The 22,243-nt window shown below is 42.4% G+C and overlaps 1 protein-coding gene across 5 annotated transcripts in view; it reads left to right on the top strand.

Moving 5' to 3' along the window:
- NCBP1 (nuclear cap binding protein subunit 1) overlaps positions 1-22,243 on the top strand; it is a 397,555-nt gene that overhangs the window by 364,024 nt on the left and 11,288 nt on the right. For all 5 annotated transcript variants that reach the window (XM_033917013.1, XM_033917021.1, XM_033917038.1 and 2 more), the window contains one exon: positions 10,252-10,365. In XM_033917013.1, the coding sequence (XP_033772904.1) occupies positions 10,252-10,365 (114 nt within the window). The remainder of the gene's footprint in view (positions 1-10,251; positions 10,366-22,243) is intronic.

Genomic DNA, 22,243 nt, shown 5'->3' with positions numbered 1-22,243 from the left:
TCTAAATTTCTCAGCAAGTATTCTTTTTCCTTCAGTAGTAAGATGTAACCCATCATTACAATATAGTCTCTTGTATTTCCATGAATTTCTCCATCCACCTATGTACTTAAAGCCTTCAAGTTTCAAGTTTATTATATATTTGATATATCGCCTATCATTGCGGTTTACAATAAATTTAATGAAAACATAACTGATAAAACAGGGGATTAAAAGATAACATTATTACTGGGACACACAGACAATTTTCCAACTCTCGCTCTCATTCTGATAAATTCCACCCATCTCCACCTACATTGGAGGGTGAGGCTTTTCCCCTCATCGCATGACATATGGGGCGATCAATTCAGGATCAACCACAGATTCTTCCAGGGGCTGATCAATGCGGTATTCATGCTGATGCTGCAGACGTTGCCTTCTTGATGACACTAGGCTTTGAGCCATCTATTGAAGTCCTCTGTTTTTTACTCATTGTTCTCCCTTTCCATATGCAGGCAGTACTTCTGAAAAAGCTAAAGACTTTGCAAAAGGTTTCAAGCCCTCACCAAGCTCACGAAAAGCTTTCTGCACTGCAAGTGTGGAGTTGTTGGCCAGGTCATTTGTTCCCAGATGGATAACAACTTCAGTGTTAGAATCCTTAATTTCTTCCTTAATTATAGTTAGTGTTTGCCTGTAACTCCGAGTAGCTGAGGATCCTGGAAGACATTTCAATATTTTGGTCCCCTCGCCCTGAGTTCCAAGGTTAATTTCTCTGATGATGGAATCCCCCAGCAGCAATTGTTTTCTGTTTGGAGCTTTTTTATTTGTGCTTAGGGTGCGCTTTCTCTCTCGAGTTACCTTCACTAGTTCCAGTCCCACCTCAGTTTTGTTTTTTTGAGTATCGCAATGCACTACATGAGCGAAGGAATTCTCTAGAAGTAATATTTGTGAAGGTGGATGTTTCTGTGTTACATGTTGAATGAAATCTTCCTGAGCCTACTATGACCCATTTATTCATGGGTGATTTTATTCTTTGAGGTAGAGGAGGTAAGTTGGTATGATTTTGTGGAGTGATGAAAGCTGCTTTAATTGTATTCAATTCCTGTTTAAGTTTGCAGAGCTCCTCCTTAATACTAGCAAGTTGAAGACTGATGGAGCAAGCCTTAAGCTTCCAAATAGTGTATCTTGGAATTAAAGCACCACAGTGATTGCATTGAATTAAAGGTCTTCTTGATTGGTTGGGAAGTGAATTGATTTGAGTAGTCTTGATTATTTGGTTCTCTATATATGAGCAGTGATCTCTTTTTCCTATGAGTCTTACCCTTTTTCCTATGAGTGAAGTCCTTGGTCTCCAAGTACTTGGCTTTGCCATTCACTGCAACAGCAGATGTTACCTGCCCAAGCTTAATATGATGCACCAGAGTCTCCTCTACTGTGTGATGAACCCCCTACCCAGTCACATCCAACATTTCAACCAGTTCAGCAGGAAGAATATTCTTATTTGAAATTTCTTCAGAAAATTTCTACTTTGCTCAGTCTTAGCCAGGCTATCACTCCTAATAGAAAAAAATTTCAAGCAATTCTTTAGTCTTGCCAGACCCCATCCAAAGATCTGATTACTCTACCAGTCCATCAAGTGCTTCAGGATTTACAGCTGGCTAACTGGCAAAAACCGCATTCAGTTTCCATGGCTTCCAGACGACTTGAGCTAAAATATAGGGTTCAAAAAACACCTGGGCATGATCTTCAGCAACTCCCGCATCACGCAATGGTTTCAAAATCTGACATTCATAAATCAGAACCTTAAAAAAAACCAATTCCATTTAGATCATCGCTTCCTGGATTCAAATGGAGAAAAGGTGTACCAAGGCTCCATGTTAACTTCAAAAATCATGGCTCACCAGATGCAGATTTTGCACTTTCAGCACTCCATCCTACAGTAATTAGAATCGGCTGCCCTGGAGGAGATTCTAAACCTTCACATAGCATTGCAGGTGTCTACATTTCATCTCATAAAAACAAATTATGACGCCTATGATATGACCTCCCGAATAGCGTGGCTGGTTTTAAGAAAGGTTTGGACAAGTTTCTGGAGAAAAAGTCCATAGTCTGTTATTGAGAAAGACACAAAGGAAATCATTGCTTTCCCTGTATCGGTAGCATGGAATATTGCTACACTTGGATTTTGGCCAGGTACTAGTGACCTGAATTGACTACCGTGAGAACGGGTTACTGGGCTTGATGAACCAATGGTCGGACCCAGTAAGGCTGTTATTATGTTTCTGCAGTGGCTATTGCAGCACGTCGCACAGCTTGGCTCAATGCTTCAGACTTTAGGATTGATCTACATGACAGATTGGCGGATGCTCCCTGTTTACAGTATTGCAGCTTATGGAGAACTCTATGGCCATGCATGAGCTCTCCGCACACACAGCAGACCACTCCCAGCCTTACCGTAGATCAGTGACTCAACCATCTTATGATCATGCCATCAACAGTTTTTTTCAGTAGTACTATCCTCGCAGACGCTACACTTCTTATTTCAGGTCAGCTCCTCTGAAGACCCAAGTATCTGCTTTTCCACAAAAACAATGTCCAAGGGAGCGTAAGTAACCATCAACTACACAACTTCCTCCACTTAAGCAAACTCCTACTTTTTGACCCATTACCAATGGGGGAAGGGCGGCTAACCAGTTTTTTCCCAGAATGGTCAAACATCACATCAGACTCTTGAATTCCAAGGATAATTTCTCAAGGGTATTCCCTCAATTTTATTTCAACCCATCCTCAATCTAATCTTCTGCCTCCATCCAGTATTCCGTATCAACATATTCCGCAATTAACAAAGGAAATTTCCCTATAGCTCTAAAACAATGCCATAGAGGAAGTCCCGGAACAACAACGTTACCAGAGATTCTATTCAATAGTTTTCATCATTTCCAAGAAAACTCACAATTTCCGTCCTATTTTGCATCTTTGTCCTCTGAATATTTTCCTCAAGAGAGAAAAATTTTGCATGATTTCACTTCCAGCAATTCTGCCTCTTCTTCAACAACACAACTGGCTTGCCGCCCTCGATCTCAAAGATACTTACATGCACTTCCCGATTCATCCTTCCCATTGGAAATTTCTCAGATTTAAATTCCTAAACAAGCATGATCAGTACAGAGTTCTACCCTTTGGCCTGGCCTCTGCTCCGTGTGTATTCACAAAGTGTCTAGCGGTAGTAGGCGGGCGATCTCAGAAAACACCACCACATGGTATTTCCTTACCTGGGCGACTGGCTCCTTGTAGCACATAGCAGGGAACAGTTGCTTATTACAATTCAAGCCACAGTGCACTCTCTACAACAGCTGGGATTCATCATCAATTTCAAGAAATCCAACCTTCAGCCAACCCACAAGCTCAAGTATATAGGAGTTCACTTGGGGAGGGGGTCACGTGATGTGCACGCGCGGAATAGGACACTCCAAGGGACTGCTCCGGGACCCGCTCGCTAAAATCTGCGTTTCCCTCCAACCTACCTTCCTTGTCTTCGGTCCAGATTACTTCGAGGGCTAAAGGTTGAAGGGACAATATTGCCTTTTCAGAGGGAGGACCTAGCAGGTAATGCCGCATAAAGGAGCCAGAAAGCAGTTACTTACTGTAACAGTTGTTATTCAGGGACAGCAGGCAGCTATTCTCACATATGGGTGACATCATCCACGGAGCCCGGATGCGGACAGCCTCGCAAGCAGACTTGCTTGTAGAAACGTAGAAGTTTCGACTCAGCCACATAGCACATGTGAGAGTGCCTTCCCGCACAGCGCAGGGCGAGTCTCCTCAGTTCAGATAGCTAGCAGAAAAGCCAACCAGGGGAAGTGGGTGGGTTGTGAGAATAGCTGCCAGCTGTCCCTGGATAACAACTGTTATGGTAAGTAATTGTGCTTTATCACAGGACAAGCAGGCAGCCTATTCTTACATATGGGTGACCTCCAAGCTAACCAGAATGGGATGGTGGGAGCGTTGGCAACTTAGAATAAATTTTGTAATACTCTCTGGCCAAAATGGCCATCCCGTCTGGAGAAAACATCCAGACAATAGTGAGAAGTGAAAAGTATGAACCGAGGACCAGGTAGCAGCTTTGCAAATTTCCTCAATAGGTTGTGGATCTGAGGAAAGCCACTGAAGCTGCCATTGCTCTGACTTTGTGGGCTGTGACTCTGTAGTTGTAATCCAGCCTGGGCATATCAGAAAGAGATACAAGCAGCCATCCAGTTGGAGATGGTACACTTAGAGATTGGATGTCCCAACTTGTTTGGATCGAAGGAGACAAAAAGTTGAGGAGCAGTTCTGTGTGGTTTGCTGCGTTCATAGTAGAAGGCCAAAGCACGCTTGCAGTCCAGAGTATGAAGAGCTGATTCTCCAGGATGAGAATGAGGTCTTGGAAAAAACACTGGAAGTACAATAGATTGGTTGAGATAAAATTCTGAAACCACTTTAGAAAAGAATTTAGGATGAGTACGGAGGACCACCTTGTCATGATCGGAAAACTGTGAAAGGTGGATCAGCAACTAATACTTGCAGCTCACTGACTCTTCGAGCAGATGTGAGGGCAATGAGAAAACCACTTTCCAAGTAAGATACTTAAGATGAGCCGTAGACATTGGTTCAAATGGAGGCTTCATCAATTGAGCAAGGACAACATTGAGATCCCTCTCGTTCTCCCTACTTTGGAGAGGGTGAACAACCTGTCCTTATTTACTAAGTCTATTCCCTTCAGTATCTTGAATGTTTCGATCATGTCCTCTCTCAATCTCCTCTGTTTGAGGGAGAAGAGGCCCAGTTTCTCTAATCTCTCACTGTACGGCAGCTCCTCCAACCCCTTAACCATCTTAGTCGCTCTTCTCTGGACCCTTTCGAGTAGTACCGTGTCCTTCTTCATGTACGGTAACCAGTGCTGTACGCAGTACTCCAGGTGAGGACGCACCATGGCCCGGTACAGCGGCATGATAACCTTTTCCAGATCTGGTCGTGATCCCCTTCTTTATCATTCCTAGCATTCTGTTTGCCCTTTTCACCCCCGCCATTCTGTTACTCAGTGGGGTTCTTCTAATCCACTACTATTTAGATAATTATTAAACTTAAACTTGTTTCTCTAAATGTCGGTGGTATTCATTCTCCTTTAAAGAGAACCAAGATCTTGGCTTCACTCAAAAAAACTCCAGGCTGATATTGTTTATTTACAGGAGACACATCTTTCCCAGTCTAAACATACTAAATTGAAAAGGGGTTGGGTAGGGGAAGTCTGGGCTGAGTCAATTTGGCCCATGTCATTCTTCTTCCCAAGCACAGCAAAGATACTGAACAGCCTGAGTTATATAGACCCATTTCACTTTTAAATCAAGATGTTAAATTGTTGGCGGCCATATTGGCCAAACGGCTGAACTGTTATTTGCTGGATTTGATAGGGGAAGATCAAGTGGGCTTCGTCCCTGGGAGATATGCTTCTCTGAATCTTTGTAAGGCTCTTATGGTGATTCAGGTCTCTCATTGGACAGAGGACAGAACAGTATTCACTAGTTTAGATATAGAAAAAGCTTTCGATAGTCTTATGGCCTTACTTGTTTTGGGTACTGGAGAGATTTGGGATAGGGGATAGATTTGTTGAGTGGGTGCAGGCTTTGTACTGTGCTCCGCGAGCACAGCTTATTGTGAATGGTAAGCTGATGAATGCCTTCCCCTTTGCAGAGGGACTTGGCAAGCCTGCCTTTTGTCACCCCTGCTATTTGTTCTGGCACTTGAGCCGCTGGCGGCACGCATTAGGCAAGAATCCTCCCTGGAGGACATCCGCATTGGTTCTCAGGAAATTTGTCTTAGCCTCTTTGCGGACGATATGCTTCTGTTCGTCCGGCATGCAGATCAGCAATTACTGTTATTTTTGGCTTGGGTGCGGATGTTTGGTACCTTTTCCGGCAGTAAATCAGAGGTGTTGCCCCTGAGGGGGGTGGGGTCTGAGCCGTGGCATGCGGAACTGCCCATCACATCATCAGACCCCTTTCTTAAATATTTGGATATTTACCTTCATACTTCTGACTCTGAAATGTATCAGCTGAATGTCATCCGAGTTTTGCGGCAGTTGAAATTTATTTGTGCATCTTGGATGGAACTCCCTATTTCTCTTTTCGGTCGGGTGGCACTCTTGAAAATGATGATTATGTCCAAATTTTTATACCCTTTACAAGTCTTGCCCATTTGGGTTAAACGAAGGGAGGAAATGGAATTCAAGGTCCTGGTTAGACTATTCTTGTGGCGTGGTAAATCGGCTTGGATTGCTTACGCCAAGCTCATTTTAGCACAGGAATTTGGTGGCTCAATGTACCGGATCTCCACTCTTATAACGTGGCGGTTTTGTTACTTGGAGTGCATGAATGTCTTTGGATGAACGTTTTTTTCCCTTGTCTCTGGTTAAAGCATGGTGTTATCCTTATCAGTTTATTAATTTAATATATGTCTTGGGGGCTTCTGACCTTTCCATTTGGCCTGAGATTAGTGGATAAGGAAGCAGGGTGGGACGGGACCTTGGAGTTTCTTGGGCAACCTGGAGTTTGCCCCGGGGTTGGAATCCTCTCTGTTCATGGCCTGGGAGACTAAGGGGTTTAGATCTCTGCACCATTTGTTGGATTGGGGGGAGGGGAGTTCCCTTCATTTGCTCAGGTGTGGGTGATCTGGGACTTGCTGAATATACACTTTTGGACCTATAGTCAAGCATGTCATTATTTTGCTCAGCTACATAGGTCTTGGGGTCCATGGTTGCGAAGCATCAGATTGGACAGATATTTTTTCTGTTTGTCTGTGCCTTTGAATACTTATCTCGTTGGTATAGGATAGTTAAAGACCTGGTGGGAGTGACTGGCATCACCCAGGTGGCCCAACATTGGGAGAGGGAGTTGGGGTGTCTTCTTGACATAGAGCAGTTTCAGGAAGTCTTTCAAGTGGGCTTGGGGTTTTTCAAAGTGACTGACTTGAGAGAGACTCATTTTAAATTGCTTCACCAGGCATATCTCACCAGGGCTCGAGGTTGCTCTATGGGTCTGTGGGAAGTCCTGTGTGCCTGCAGTGTATGGAAGAACCAGGAGCGCGCATCCCTGCTCATCAAATTTTTTTAGCCAGTGCGGCCCAGGGAAGCCAAAAGATTGGACACCCCTGATCTATAGTCTTATCATTGGGTTTTTTTCCCCCTCCTCATTCTTTGTCTGCGGAGCAAAGTCTTCACACACTGGTTTGCAGGAGGGCACTACTTTATTATCTAGACAAGACTGCAACTCTCCAGATGACTAATCAGCTTTTTGTCTCCTTTAATTCAGCTACTCAACGGAATGCAGTATCTACACGAATTATCTCTTCATGGATTGCTCATTGCATCTCTTTCTGCTATGCTAGGGCTCAATTATCACCTCCAGGTCAGGTTGGAGCACGTCATCTACGTGCTACAGCTTCTTCAGGTGCAAGCTTAAGATCAGTCCCAATTACAGATATCTGCAAAGCAGCAACTTGGTCCTCTGTTTATACCTTCACAAAATACTATTGTTTGAATCACAGTTCAGCACAAGATACCCAGTTTGAACAGTCAATGAGTTGAAATTTATTTGCATTGTAGTCTTTTTACCTCCATCCATCTCACTCTTCAGCTAGGGAGTCACCAAAAAGTTGCCTGTATTACCCCTGCTTGTATCCGGAGAAAGCAAAGTTGCTTACCTGTAACAAATGTTCTCCATAGACAGCAGGGAAATGCAGCCACACTTGCCCATCTGCCCGCCATCCCATTTTCCACTATTTCTATTAGCTAATAACATAACTGACAGTTGGAAAGTGGAGTCCCAGAGGCAAGGTAGTCCGCACATGCTTAGTAGAAAAAAAAATTCTACTGATCCTAGGGGAGAGCACCCTTATGCAGGCTCAGTCAGAGGACTTCATCAGCAAGTGTGGCTGTATTCCCCTGCTGTCTACAGAGAACACTTGTTACAGGTAAGCAACTTTGCTTTCTCTAACAAAGCCACAGCAGTACCGTATGTGAACAGACAAGGAGGCACCAAAAGCACTCCCTTACATCAGGAAGGTCAGATGCTCTTCTGGTGGGCATCTGCAGGCTTTTTCTACTGCCCACTTGGCTAGAGTGGAAAATGTTCAGGCCAACTTTCGCAATTGGCAGTTTCTGAATCCAGGGTAGTTTCATAGTTTATTCAGTTTTTGATTAAACGCTTTTTCGGGTCTACAAAGCGTTGTACAAAGTAAAAACATTAACATTGAAACAAAAATAACAATTGAACATACTTTCCTATAAAAATTACAGGACTACCAACTGTACACACTGGGAAAATATTGACACATAGGTCTTAGATACATATGGGAAGGGGGGAGAACTACAATTGTAATAGAAAAGGTAAGAAACATTTAAGGGAAAAACACTTAGGGACAGGGGACCAGTATAAAATTAATGGCTAAAATTTAATAGTTCATTTAAAAGCATCTTTAAAAAGAAAGCACTTTAGATTGCTTTTAAAATTTTTTTGGTTTTTTTCCATTTTTAGATATAAAGGAAGAGCGTTCCAGATTGTAGGGGCTGTAACAGAAAATGTAGAGGTGCGACGTGAGCCAATGATTTTTAAAGAAGGGATATTAAGGTTAAATTGAGAAATAGATCTTAAAGATCTTGAAGGGTCGTACGGAATCAGAAGTCTATCAATGAATGCTGGTGTATTGAACTGTAGAGTTTTAAATGTCAGCAGGGCGATTTTATAAGTTACCCTGTGTGACACTGGTCTCTATCACAAAGGGTGCTCCGATTGAGGTCTCTGCTATAGTTTAGCGTCGTGGAATCTTAACATCGTTCTAAAGGGCCTCACTAAAGCCCCATAATGCAAAGACGTATCCATTTATGATCTCACAGTTAAGACAATGTTCCTGGTGGCGGTAGTCTCGGTGATACGTATCTCAGAATTGCAAGCTCTATCCTGTAGAGAGTCTTTTCTCTGAATCACAGAGGCGGGTGTAGTTGTTGGGGAGGTTCCTTTCTTCCTTCTGAAAGTTGCGATTTTCACATCAACTAGGAGGTTCGTGTGCCTGCTTTTCAACCTATAGGCTCGGACAAGCAGGATAGGATATTGAAGAAACTGGATGTGTGAAGAGTTTTACTTCACTGCTCAGAGAAGGCCAGTGACTTTCATCTTTCCAGCCATTTGTTTGTGCTAACCAGCCAGTCCAGGTGCGGCAGACCAGTGTCCCAAGGTCTCCATAGCCAGATGGATTCGCATGGCCATTTAGTCAGCATACATCACCTGTGGTAAGCAGCTGCAGTATTAAGCCCCTGCCTGGTATATCCTGGAATGCACTGGGAGGGGCCTAATACCCTGATTCACTTAACTCAGCCAGCAGGGAAAGTCTCAGACAGCTGAGCAGCAAGAAAGCCCCGAATCCAGCAGCTTCAGTGAGTCCTACTGGCTCAGCTTATCGGGGATTCCCCTGCCATGATCAGCCCAGATGGCAGGGAGAGCAGGCACAGCGTAGCAGAAGCAGAGAACATTTTAAAAAAAAGTTTTGACAGGAGGAATAGGGAAGGAGCTGTGATGGTGATTGCTTTTCTGAGCAAGCGCCAGGCACAGTTCTTCCTCCTTTTACCAGGCTGCTCCACATGAATAGCATGCATATAATTTTCATGCTATTTGCGCTGAGCATTGCCCAAAAAGAAAAAATCATACCCACCATGGTTGGGTTGTTTTTTTTTTTGGTTTTTTTTTACCATATTGTCAGAGTTTTGTGCATCAGGGCCTAAGCTAGCAATTGCAGAGTATTTTCTGTTGCAGTTCTACTTAAACTTAAGGTTTTCAGCTCTTTCAAGATAGTTGTGCTTTCTTCCTTCATATGAAGTTTGGTGAATTTATATACCTTTTTTGGAGAGTTATGTATACAGATACATTCTTTTATATAATTCTTTCCAAAATTCTGTATACACTTCCCCATCCCCATTTGCGGTTTCTGCACTCGCAATTTCACATAATCGCGATTTTTTTTCTGGGGAGGGGGAAAATAAAAAAAAACATTTTTTACCTCCCTGCCGCCTTCCCGGCCTTACCTGGTGGTCTAGCGGGCTTTCGGGGCAGGAGCGATCTTCCTACGCTCCTGCCCCGTGCAGATTGCCATGAGGAAATGGCTGTAGGGAGTTCCTGTCGTAGTTGAATGTTTTTTCATCTTGATGGACACACAGGTTATCTAAATTGTAATATCCTTCTCTTACAGCGCTTCATTATGATCCTTACTGAGCACTTAGTGCGATGTGAAACAGGAGGGATTGATGTGATTACACCTTGGTATAAGAACTGTATAGAAAGGCTGCAGCAGATATTCTTACAGGTGAGATGATGACCTGTCTCTTTCATTTGCATCCTGTTTGTGCTAACTGGTGAGTGTCTTTCACTTTCCAGATTGCCTAAAAACTCACCTTATCAATCGGAACCAAAAATAATCACATACTGGTATTTTTATGCTATTAAATAGAAACAAATATGGGATCAAGATGGCATCAAAGACAGATGTGTGTGCTGAGCTCTCCCCAATAGAGGTTTGGTGAGACGGTGCAGCTCCCCTTAGCTTTTTTTTGTTTTGTTTTTTTATGGGGAAGCAGAAAGGAGTTTCCTGGCCTGGTCCTCCAGCGGCTGTGACCCCGAGATGCCTCATACAAACTACTATTTTAGGGTCTGTGTCCCATATAAGGCCATTTAGTTGAGGATGGTTTAGATGAGCTGGCGTGAGCTTTGATGGAGACTCCAGTAGATGCACAGTACCGGGCAGAGTTCTGGGTTTCTAGCCCAGAAATATCTAAGAAAAAGAACAATTTAAATTAAAGCATTAAATTATAGAGAGTGTATGTTTGGGCAGACTGAATGGACCATTCGGGTCTTTATCTGGCATCATTTACTATGTTACTATGTATTTTCCCATATATTTTATAACACAAACTAGAGAGTGACATGGGGACAAATTTGTCCCCATTCCCATATGAACTAAATTTTCCTGCCCCATCCCCATGAGTTTTGTTGCTTAACCGCACAAGCCTCAAACACTTATGATTTTAAAGTGTTTGAGGCTTATGCAGATGAAGACAGAACTTGCAGGAATGGAACAGGAAAAGAACTCACCAGGATGGGAAAATGAATTCCCACGGGGATAGAGAAAAATTTGTTCCCATGTCATTCTCTAGCACAGACCATTGACCAATTTGTAGCTGCCTTCTGGACCAACTCTATTTTGTTTGTATCTTTTTGAAGGTGCAGTCTTCAAAATTGCATAGTGTTCTAAATGGGATCTTACCAGAGATTTATACAAAAACACTATTTATTTATTTATTTATTTTTAAAACATTTTTAATCTGCCTTTATCCAAGGCGGCTCACAGTAACATAGAGATACCATACATCAGCAAAAATCATAAGATTATACCATCTCGACCTATAAATTACATCTCAGCTGCTCATTTACTACATTACTTCAGTCAAGCAGCACAAATCTAATAACCTGCAAAAAAATGATGATCAGAAAGTAAAATATTAGCTCAAGGAGCAGAATATTAGCTTAAAAAAGCTTGAGCAAACAAATGGGTCTTAAGCAACTTTCTAAATTGCAATAGATTTCTACAGAACCGTAAGGTACCAGACAATGCATTCTACATAGATGGTCCAGCTATGGAGAAACATGAATTTTTGGTCCGTACATATCGTAAAATATTCCCCTTTCATATGTCTAACAACCAACAATTCTGTGACCTTAGTGTCCTTGGCAGAGTATATAGTGTTATGCATTTTGCCAAATAATTCAGCAGGATGTCATAAACACCTTGTTGGATAAATTTCAAAGCATTGAATTGGATACGAAACAAAATCGGCAACCAGTGCAATCTTTTTAAAATAGGTGCAATGTTTTTGTATCAAGATACTCCAGCCAGTAGCAGGGCAGCTGAGTTTTGTATCATTTGTAACCCTTTAATACGTACTTGAGGTAAACCTAGATAGATACCATTACAGTAATCTATCTGGGACAGTACTAGCGCTTGAAGTACCTGTCTCAAATCCCAATTTGACAGAATATTCTTCAAATGAGACAGTTTCCACATGGTGAAATAAGCAGACTTACTACTTTTGAGATCTGCTTTGAAGGATAGATGCACATCTACCATCACGCCAGGTACTCTAATTTCTTCACAGATCTTAATCAAGTGTTCACAAACATTCACCTCTTTAATAATAATAATAATAATAATAACTTTATTTTTGTATATCACAATAACACAAACAGTTCAGAGCTGTTTACAGAGGAAGAGACTGTATACAGACAGCGATGTTACAGAAAAGGACTTTCAAATTACATTAGCATGCCAAGAGTAGTCAAGATTTATCCGGAAGCATTTCAAAGATATGCAGGGGATAAGGCAGGGAAGGAGTCGGAGAAATTTATCAAAGAGATAGGTTTTAATTCATTTTCTGAAGGTTTGGTAGGAGGGTGCATTTGAAATGAAAGTGGTTAGAAATTTATTCCATTTGCTTGCTTGGAATGATAGTGATCTGTCGAGGAATCTCTTATAGATACAGCCCTTCAAAGATGGAAAAGCAAACAGATAGGCACTACGTGTGCAAGTAGTGCCTGGAAATTCAAAATGGTGTGACATGTAGATTGGGGATGAACCAGTTATGGTTTCGAAGCAGAGGCAGGCAAACTTGAAAATGACCCTTGCTTTCATCGGTAGCCAGTGTAGTTTTTTGTAATACGGGCTTACATGATCCGATTTTTTGAGACCATAAATGAGACAGACTGAGTGACTCTCAATCGTTTGATGGTTTTCTTAAAGGATCCCAAGTATATAATATTGCAGTAATCTAAGATGCTTAAGATCAGAGATTGAACCAGCAGTCGAAAAGAGAGGAAGTCAAAATAGTGTTTGATGGTACAAAGTTTCCATAGGGTGAAAAAACATTTTTTAACTTGAGCATTAGTATGGTCTTCAAAAGTCAAGCATCGGTCCAGAATGACTCCAAGGATTTTGGTAGTAGAATTGATTGGGTAATCTAACTGGTTTAATCTCAGAGGTATTCATTATCTTGTAATTAGGACTTGCCAAGAAAATCTTGTTTTTTTCCGAGTTCAATTTTAATTTGTATTCCATTGTTCTACCTTAGTGAGGACAGATGAGGTGAGTTGTTCTGTCTCTTGCGTCAATGAGGTTATGGGAATGATAATTGTAATGTCATCTGCATATATATACGATTTCAAATTTAAGTCAGATAACAGGGATTACACCAAGATTGAGAGAAAGTTCCTTCACTGTGTACCTGGTAAGTGCGATTTTTTTTAAGAAGCCTGTAAACCAGTTTATTACCTTGCCAGAGATGCCAATAGAATCGAGGCATCTAAGCAGAATGTCATGGTCAACAAGGTCAAAGGCACTGCTCAAGTTGAACTGAAGTACCAGTGCGCTTTTTCCCAGGGAAAACAAGTGGAAGAGGTAATCAGTCAGCGAAGCTAAGACTGTTTCCGTATTGTAATTTGTGCAAAAACCAGACTGAGAGTCGTGTAGGATGCTGAACTTCTTTAAATATTTCATGAGATCAGTGTTAACTAGTCCTTCCATTAGTTTAAGAAAAAGTGGTATGTTGGCAATAGGTCTGTAGTTGGCAACCAAAAGACTGACTCCTTGGAGTTTTTAATAATAGGTGTCACACATATATAAAGAAACCCAGTTGAAAAGTTCAGCTTTGAAGGGGAGGGGAGCTGATTTATTGATAGTCGGTGGACAGTTGTCTAGTAGGCAATTGGATTTTGCATATTTAGAGTAAAGCTTGAGAAATTGGTTCCAATCTGGGTTTTCAAAATGATTCCAGATCATATCAGCAGTTGAACCTTTGTTTTCTAAGGCAGACTGATTGATTGATAGGTCTATGCTTTTACCTACAAGAGGCGATCTCAAATTATGAATTTTGTGGCAAAGTAGTCAGCTGAGTTTGCAATAGAGGGTGGGAGATCTGTGTTAGAACGTTTATGTAGATCAATATCAAACAGAGTATTGACTATTCTGAAAAATTCTTTGCTATTCAGGGTAGGAGAATTAATTGTTTGGGAATAATGTTTACAATGCTTTTCTTTCATCATTCTTTTATACTCTTTAATTTTTAGTCGCCAAATGAATCTGTTCTTATCTTACCCTGATTTACATCATATTCTTTCTAATTTATGTACTTCTCGCTTTAAAACCATTAGATCAGCACCATACCAGCTGTCTGATAAAAATATCTTTTCCTACATACTTTCAATGGTGCAATATCATTTAGAACCTGATCGCTAAAATTTCTCCATCCTAGGATGAAATTTGAATCTAAGTCTGAGTTAGATATTAAGCTATAGTGTGTCCAAAATTCTACTGGGTTCAGTTGTCCTCTTGTCCAAATAGTTTTCTCTTTGTGCATGTTCCTTGGTTTCCTTTTGGGTTGTTTTTTAATCCAGCATAATTCAAAATTACATAGAAGGTGGTCCGACCAAGGGGTGTTAGCCCAGGTTTCACCTTTAAAACTTATACTGGGGGTAGTGGTGACCTTTCTTATGGGTTTTGGTCGGAGGTGGTTTGGAAAAACCTAGAGATGTAAGGAAGGACAGTAGATCAGTTACGTTGGAATTCTCTTCCTGCTCAAGGTGTAAGTTAACATCGCCAACTAAAAACTTGTAGGCACCGGCTACCGAGTTTGTAAGGAGGAATTCGCAGAGTTCCTCTTTTGCTAGGTTCCATTTGTTAGGGGGCATATAAAGTATTGTGACGATCAAATTATCTTTACAGTCCTCTTTGGATATTTTGCAAGTGAGAATTTCTAGATCATTGGTTAGTTTAGAGTCTAGTACTTGAAACTCAAAATGATCTCAAAGAATTATTGTGAAACCACTTCATCTTTTTGAGTTTCTTGATAGAGGAATAATTTTGTAATCTAGAGGTAGTATATCATTTATGATAATATCCTGATCAGAAATTAGCCATGTTTCAGTTAGAAGTAAAATATCTAGGTGGATTTCTTCCAGCCAGTCTTTGACTAATAGTGCTTTGTTCGCATAAAAAAAAACTATAAATCAAGTCCCATATTTCATCTTACAGTTGGATATTGGTTCAGTCTTCAGTCCTGTCCGTCCTGGACTATTGTAATATAATTTACTTGGGATCTCATAAGAAAATTCTCAACAGGTTAAGAATAATACAAAACTCAGCAGTTCGCTTGATCTTTGCTATAAAAAAAAAATATGACCATGTTAGCTCTTTTTATAGACAACTTCACTGGTTGCCGTTTGAGGCATGAGTTCTATTTAACTTTGGTTGTATTTGTTTTGAAGTATTATTTGGTTTAGCTCCAGCTTATCTTGTATCGCATTTTGAATTTCATAGAATGAACATGAATGCACACAAATTTTATTGGTTTGCGATTCCATCACCCAAATCTTGTCATTATGTAAGATTTTTTTTTTAATCAAACTTTTGCATTCCAGGCTAGTAAAATGAATACCTAGTGGAGTACTCTAATTCCTCAAGCTCAGTCTTATCATTTTTTTAGAAAAGTATTGAAAACCAATTTGTTTGATAAATTCATATCTTGATTGTTTAGTACTGTGTTTATGACATATATATGATGTGTATTTATATGATTTTCTGACCAGCTTTTTTTGATGTGAATCACCTAGAACTCATTGGTATGGCAGTATACAAAAATAAAGTTTATTATTATTATTCCTAACCAAACGAATGTTCAGATATTCTCCAGAGATATTGTATTGTTCCAAAGGAGCTGAGAGCTCAGAACACCACTGATAATATCTTATTCCTTGGAGTAAACTCTATATACCACTACCCATCTCTTTTCACTTAACTGGTTTTTAACTTAATCAGACACTTGACAAAAAGTATATCTGAATTCAAGAAAGCTTGGGACAAATACATTGGATAACATAACATAAAATTTTATTTATATACCGCAATACATTGTGAAGTTAGATACAGTTAACATGAGTTAAGTAGAAGACCGTACGTGAGAAGTGAGGATACAAGTAAAATAACATAGCATAATGACAGTCAGAGTCAAATTCAATAATGGTAACGTAATACGAAAAAAACTCTTGGTGAGGATATAAGTACAAATAATATAGGATTATGACAAGGTCAGAGTCAATACAATTATGATAAGGTAATACGAGAAGAACTTGAGAACTCGATCAGAACAATTTTCGAATGTCGGTACAGATATAGGTATGGGGACCCAGAATGAGAAGGCAAAATAAGTGAGGGGGTGCGGTAGTAAGAGTTGACTGAGTCTGAGCATAGAGCTTTTTCCATCATCTTGAGGAGAGTGTGAGACATACTAAGAGGGCACAGGGTTTAGTGCTCTACTAGGAATTTGTTGAACAAGTATGTTTTCAGTCCTCGCCTGAAATGCATTAATGATGACCCTATAATGGGGAGTAGTTCCTGACTGAAGTGAGCTGCTTGATAGGATAGTAATTTTGTCACATAAGCTTTTTTAGGTTTTCCTTGTAGGGAGGGGTAGGCGAAGATGGAATTGGTGTGCAAAAGACGGGTAAACCCAAATACTTCAGTCATGTACTTTGGTAGGAGGCCTTAAAGAGCCTTGTACATGAAGCAACCCAGTTTGAATAGTGAGCGAGCCTCGATCGGGAGCCAGTGCAGTTGCTTGTAGTAAAGCATGACCTGGTCTGTTTTCTTTAGGCAGAAGATTAGATGTACCACTGTGTGCTGAATCGTCCAGAGTCTGTTGAAGTGTTTCTTGGGGCATGAGATGTAAATGTGATTACAGTAATCTAGTATACTAAGGTTCAGGGCTTAGCATAGGATTTGGAAGAGAAGGGTGTCAAAGTAGGAATGGCTTGATCATAGTTTCCAAAGTGCTGCAAAGCCTTTGTGTATCACAGCAGTGATTTGGCTTTCCATGGTCATCTTTCGGTCTAGAGCCACTCGTAGGATTTTGATGGTGGACTGTAGCGGTAAGGTTGTACCCCTGATCATAATGTTTTCCTCATTGAGGTTTGAGGGACTTGTGAGAAAGAACTTGTTTTTTTCAGGACTTATTTTCAGTTTGTGTTTCATCATCCAGTCTTCCATTGTTTAGATAATTACATATTTTTACATATTACTTTAATTCATTTAGATATCATTTACATAGATGGTGCTCCTATCTGTAAAGTTAGGAATTTCTATAAAATATTCTTCATACTTCTCTCCACTCCTTCCTGCCCTCCATAGTGCTCCCTACCCTCTTCTAACCCCTTCCTCTGTAATGTTGCCTAGAGCTTGTATAGGTATGTGCGACGCACAAATGGAAGAAATAAAATAAATAATCCCCTCTATTCAATTTGATTCCTTTGAACAAAGTGTGGGTATTGGAAGAAGGAACATGATGTCATCAGCATAACTATAGCTCTTAACTCCTGATGAGGCTAGGTGTTGAACAGGATCGGGGACAGTGGGGAACCTTGTGGAACTCCACAGGAAGTGGTACAGACAGGGGAGAGTTTGTCATCACGGAAGACTTGGTATGAGTGACTTGTTAAGAAGCCCCTGAACCAATTTAGAACAGTACCCATGATGCCAGTAGCGTCCAGGCATGAAAGAAGTATGTGGTGGTCTACTAAGTCAAAGGTGCTGCTTAGGTTGAATTGTAGTATAAGACCCTCTGTTGAAGAGTTGGTAGAGTCGGAGACACAGAGTTCTGCACAGGGGAAGGAGGCAGGAAGAAGCACAGAACTCGGGGAAGCGGCGAGAGTACGCTCCGCCCACCCCCACCGCGTCAGAGGCAGTGTCGGACTCCCCCTTGAAAGGGGGCGGAGCCAACGCGGCGAGCGCTGAATCGGGTTGCCAGAGCAAAGGAGAAGGAGGCAGCGTGCTCTGGTAGCCTGACTGAGAGAGAGAGAGTCGGAGACACAGAGTTCTGCACAGGGGAAGGAGGCAGGAAAAAGCACAGGACTCGGGGAAGCGGCGAGAGTACGCTCTGCCCACCCCCACTGCGTCAGAGGCAGCGTCGGACTCCCCCTTGAAAGGGGGCGGAGCCAACGGCACGCAGCCGTTCAGCGCGCGGCGAAGGCAAGCGGCAAAGGCGCTTGCCTTAGCGAGAGCGCCTTTGCGAAGGGCCTTTGAGAAGGGACAAGGTAACGGAGTAAGACAGAAGGGTAAAGAAGCGACAAGTACAGAAGGAAAGCACAGAAGGTAAGAAAGAGACAGACACAAAGGGCCAAGCCGTTCACACAAGTATAACAAGCAGGCAGAGGGAGAGAGGGAGAGAGAGGACACCAGCGGCTGGTAGAGAGAGAGAGGACCCCAGCAGCAGGTAGAGAGAGAGAGAGACACCAGCACAGAGCACCAACACAGAGAGAGAAGAGACAGAGAGGACACCACCAACAGGCAGTGAGCGAGAGGACACCAGAGACAGTTAGAGAAAGAAAGAGAGGGCACCAGCACAAAAAGAGAGTCAGGGAGGACACCAACAGCAGATAGGGAGAGAGAAAGGACACAAAGCGGACACAAGTCACAAGTAATCTCAACTGATATCTTAAAGAAGGAACAACAATGGAAGCAGAAGGAAGCCAGAAGATGAGCTTTCCAGTGTTCTGCACAGACTGTCATATGTATGACTATCTCCCCTCGGGGAGACAGTCATATGTATGCAGTCGGTGTCAGGAACTGAAAAGCTTGAAGAAGGAGGTCAAGCGACTAGAGGACAAGATTCAGGAGCTAGAAGGATTTCACACCACGGAGAGATTCATTGAAGAGGCATACAGGACGAAGGTGGAAGAGAACGAACTTCAGATGAAAGAAGAAGCTACACGGATACCAACATGCAAGGGAGAGCAAGAAGAAGATTTCCTCAAGGATGACACCCACAGAGGACTACCGCAAGAGGGGGAGAATTTGGCTAGTCGAGGCCCAAAAGAAGAAAGAGTGAAGCACATTGAGGACATTGACCTGAGACCGAAGCGAAAATTGAAGAAAGGAAATTCAGCGATCCTAGTGGGAGACTCGATCCTTAGGCATGTGGACAGCCACATAGCAGGAGGGAGAGAGGACCGACTGGTGACCTGCCTTCCGGGAGCAAGAACCAAGGACATCGTGGACAAAATTGGAATGATCCTGGAAGGGGCGGAGACAGAAGAGACCGCTGTAGTGATCCACATCGGGACGAACGATGTCAGCAGGAGAGACTACAAAAGAAGCACGCTGTTAGAACAATTCAAGATTCTGGGAAGGAAGCTGAAGATGAGGGCCCAGAAGATAGTGTTCTCAGAGATCCTACCAGTACCGAGGGCAGATGTGAAAAGGCAGGAGGAACTACAATCAATAAATACGTGGATGAGGAGATGGTGTGAGGAAGAAGGATTCCACTTCGTGAGGAAATGGACGGCGTTCTGGGGCAAGAGCAAGCTCTACAGGAAAGATGGACTGCACCTGAGCGCAGCAGGAACTAGACTCCTAGCAAACAACGTCAAGAGAGGAATAGAACAGGCTTTAAACTAAGAAGAAGGGGAAAGCCGACAGTTGACAAAGGGTCGACGATTCGGAAGACGGTATCCTGTGAAGATACCGAGGGGAAAAATGGCTGGGAAGGAACAAGGGACAAACTGCAGGAGTCGACTAACCCAGAAGAAATGGTTACAATGTCTGAAGCAAAAGAGAAGAAAATATGGACCGAAGCACAGGGAAAGGAAAGGAGGACAGCAAAATACCAGGATCTAAAGTGCATATATGCTAATGCAAGGAGCCTAAGAAACAAAATGGGGGAACTAGAAGCCTTGGCCAACGCAGAAGACATCGACATCATTGGAATCTCTGAAACATGGTGGAATGAGGAAAGCAAATGGGATACAGCACTACCGGGATACAAGCTCTATCGCCAGGACAGAACAGGACAAAAAGGAGATGGAATAGCCCTATACATAAAAGAAGGCATACAATCCACACAAATGGACACAGCAGAGACGGCCAGCAAGCCGGAATCTCTATGGGTTAAAATACCGTGAAGGAAAGGGCCTGAAATAAAGATGGGCCTATTTTATCGCCCACCCGGGCAAACCAGAGATATCGATGAGGAAATGGAAGCCGAGATGAAGCATGAATGCAAAAGCGGCAACACGGTTATTATGGGATAGACTGGAGGCTTGGAAGCTCGAAATGCACTAGGGAGACAAAATTCCTGGAAGCTACACAGGATTGTTTCATGGAACAGTTTGTTAGAGAACCGACGAGAGGAAATGCCACTCTGGATCTAATCCTAAATGGGTTAAGGGGACCTGCAAAGGAAGTAGAAGTAGTGGGACCGTTGGGAAACAGCGATCATAATATGATCAAGTTCAAGGTTGAGGTAGGAGTGTCAAAAGGCAAGAGATCCATTGCGACAACCTTTAACTTCAGGAAAGGAAACTACGAAGCAATGAGGGAATTGGTAAGGAAGAAACTTAGGAACACTTCCAAAACATGGCTAACGGTAAATCATGCCTGGTCCTTCTTCAGGGACATGGTGAGCGAGGTGCAAAATCTGTATATCCCCAGATTCAGGAAGGGGTGTAAAAAGAATCGAACAAAAGACCCGGCGTGGATAACCAAAACAGTGAAGGAAGCAATAGGTAATAAGAAAAAATCATTCAAGAAATGGAAAAAGGACAAAACTGAGGGGAACTGGAAAAAGCACAAGAAGTATCAAAAAGAATGTCACCGTGAGGTTCGGAAAGCCAAAAGAGAGTATGAAGAGAGGCTAGCCAGGGAAGCAAGAAATTTCAAACCATTCTTCAGATATGTTAAAGGGAAGCAGCCGGCTAGAGAGGAAGTGGGACCGCTGGACGACGGAGACAGGAAGGGAGTGGTGAAGGAGGAGAAGGTAGTGGCAGAAAGGCTTAACATGTTCTTCTCGTCTGTATTTACAAACGAAAACACGTCCAACATACCGGAACCTGAGCAATTCTTCAACGGAAGTCAGGCAGAAAAATTTACATCCATAGAAGTGAGCCTTGAGGACGTTCATAGGCAGATAGAAAAACTAAAAACTGACAAATCCCCAGGTCCGGATGGCATACATCCAAGGGTTCTGAAGGAATTAATGGAGGAGATAGCGGAACTACTGCAGCAAATTTGCAACTTATCCCTGAAAACAGGCGAGATCCCGGAAGATTGGAAGATAGCCAACGTTACGCCCATCTTTAAAAAGGGATCAAGAGGTGACCCGGGAAACTACAGGCCGGTGAGCCTGACTTCGGTTCCGGGGAAAATGGCAGAAGCACTGATAAAAGAAAACATCGATCAACATTTTGAAAAACATGAACTTCTGATAACCAGTCAGCATGGTTTCTGCAAGGGAAGATCGTGCCTAACGAACTTATTGCACTTCTTCGAAGGGATCAACAAACGGATGGACAAAGGAGACCCCATAGACATCATATATCTAGATTTCCAAAAAGCCTTTGACAAGGTGCCCCATGAACGTCTACTCCGGAAACTGAAGAACCATGGGGTGGAAGGAGACGTACATAGATGGATCAGAAACTGGTTGGAGGGTAGAAAACAAAGGGTAGGAGTGAAGGGTCACTACTCCAACTGGAGGAGGGTCACGAGTGGTGTCCCGCAGGGTTCGGTGCTCGGGCCGTTGCTATTTAATATCTTCATAAATGATCTAGAAATAGGGACGAAGTGCGAGATAATAAAATTTGCGGATGACACCAAACTATTTAATGGAGCTCAGACTACAGAGGACTGCGAAAAGTTGCAAAGGGACTTGAACAAATTAGAAGAATGGGCGGCGAAATGGCAGATGAAGTTCAACATTGAGAAATGTAAAGTATTACATGTGGGGAGCAGAAACTCGAGGTACAACTATACAATGGGAGGGATGTTATTGAATAAGAGTACCCAGGAAAGGGATTTGGGGGTAATGGTGGACATGACAATGAAGCCGTCGGCACAGTGTGCAGCGGCCGCTAAGAGAGCGAATAGAATGCTTGGTATAATCAAAAAGGGTATTACAGCCAGAACGAAAGAAGTTATCCTGCCGTTGTATCGGGCGATGGAGCACCCGCATTTGGAGTACTGCGTACAATATTGGTCGCCGTATCTTAAGAAGGATATGGCGTTAGTCGAGAGGGTTCAGAGGAGAGCAACACGTCTGATAAAAGGTATGGAAAACCTGTCATATTCTGAGAGATTGGAGAAGCTGGGT

The sequence above is a fragment of the Geotrypetes seraphini genome, chromosome 1 (genome assembly GCF_902459505.1).
Source record: "Geotrypetes seraphini chromosome 1, aGeoSer1.1, whole genome shotgun sequence".
Classification (NCBI taxonomy): Eukaryota; Metazoa; Chordata; class Amphibia; order Gymnophiona; family Dermophiidae; genus Geotrypetes; species Geotrypetes seraphini.
This window is presented reverse-complemented; position numbering and strand designations above follow the sequence as displayed.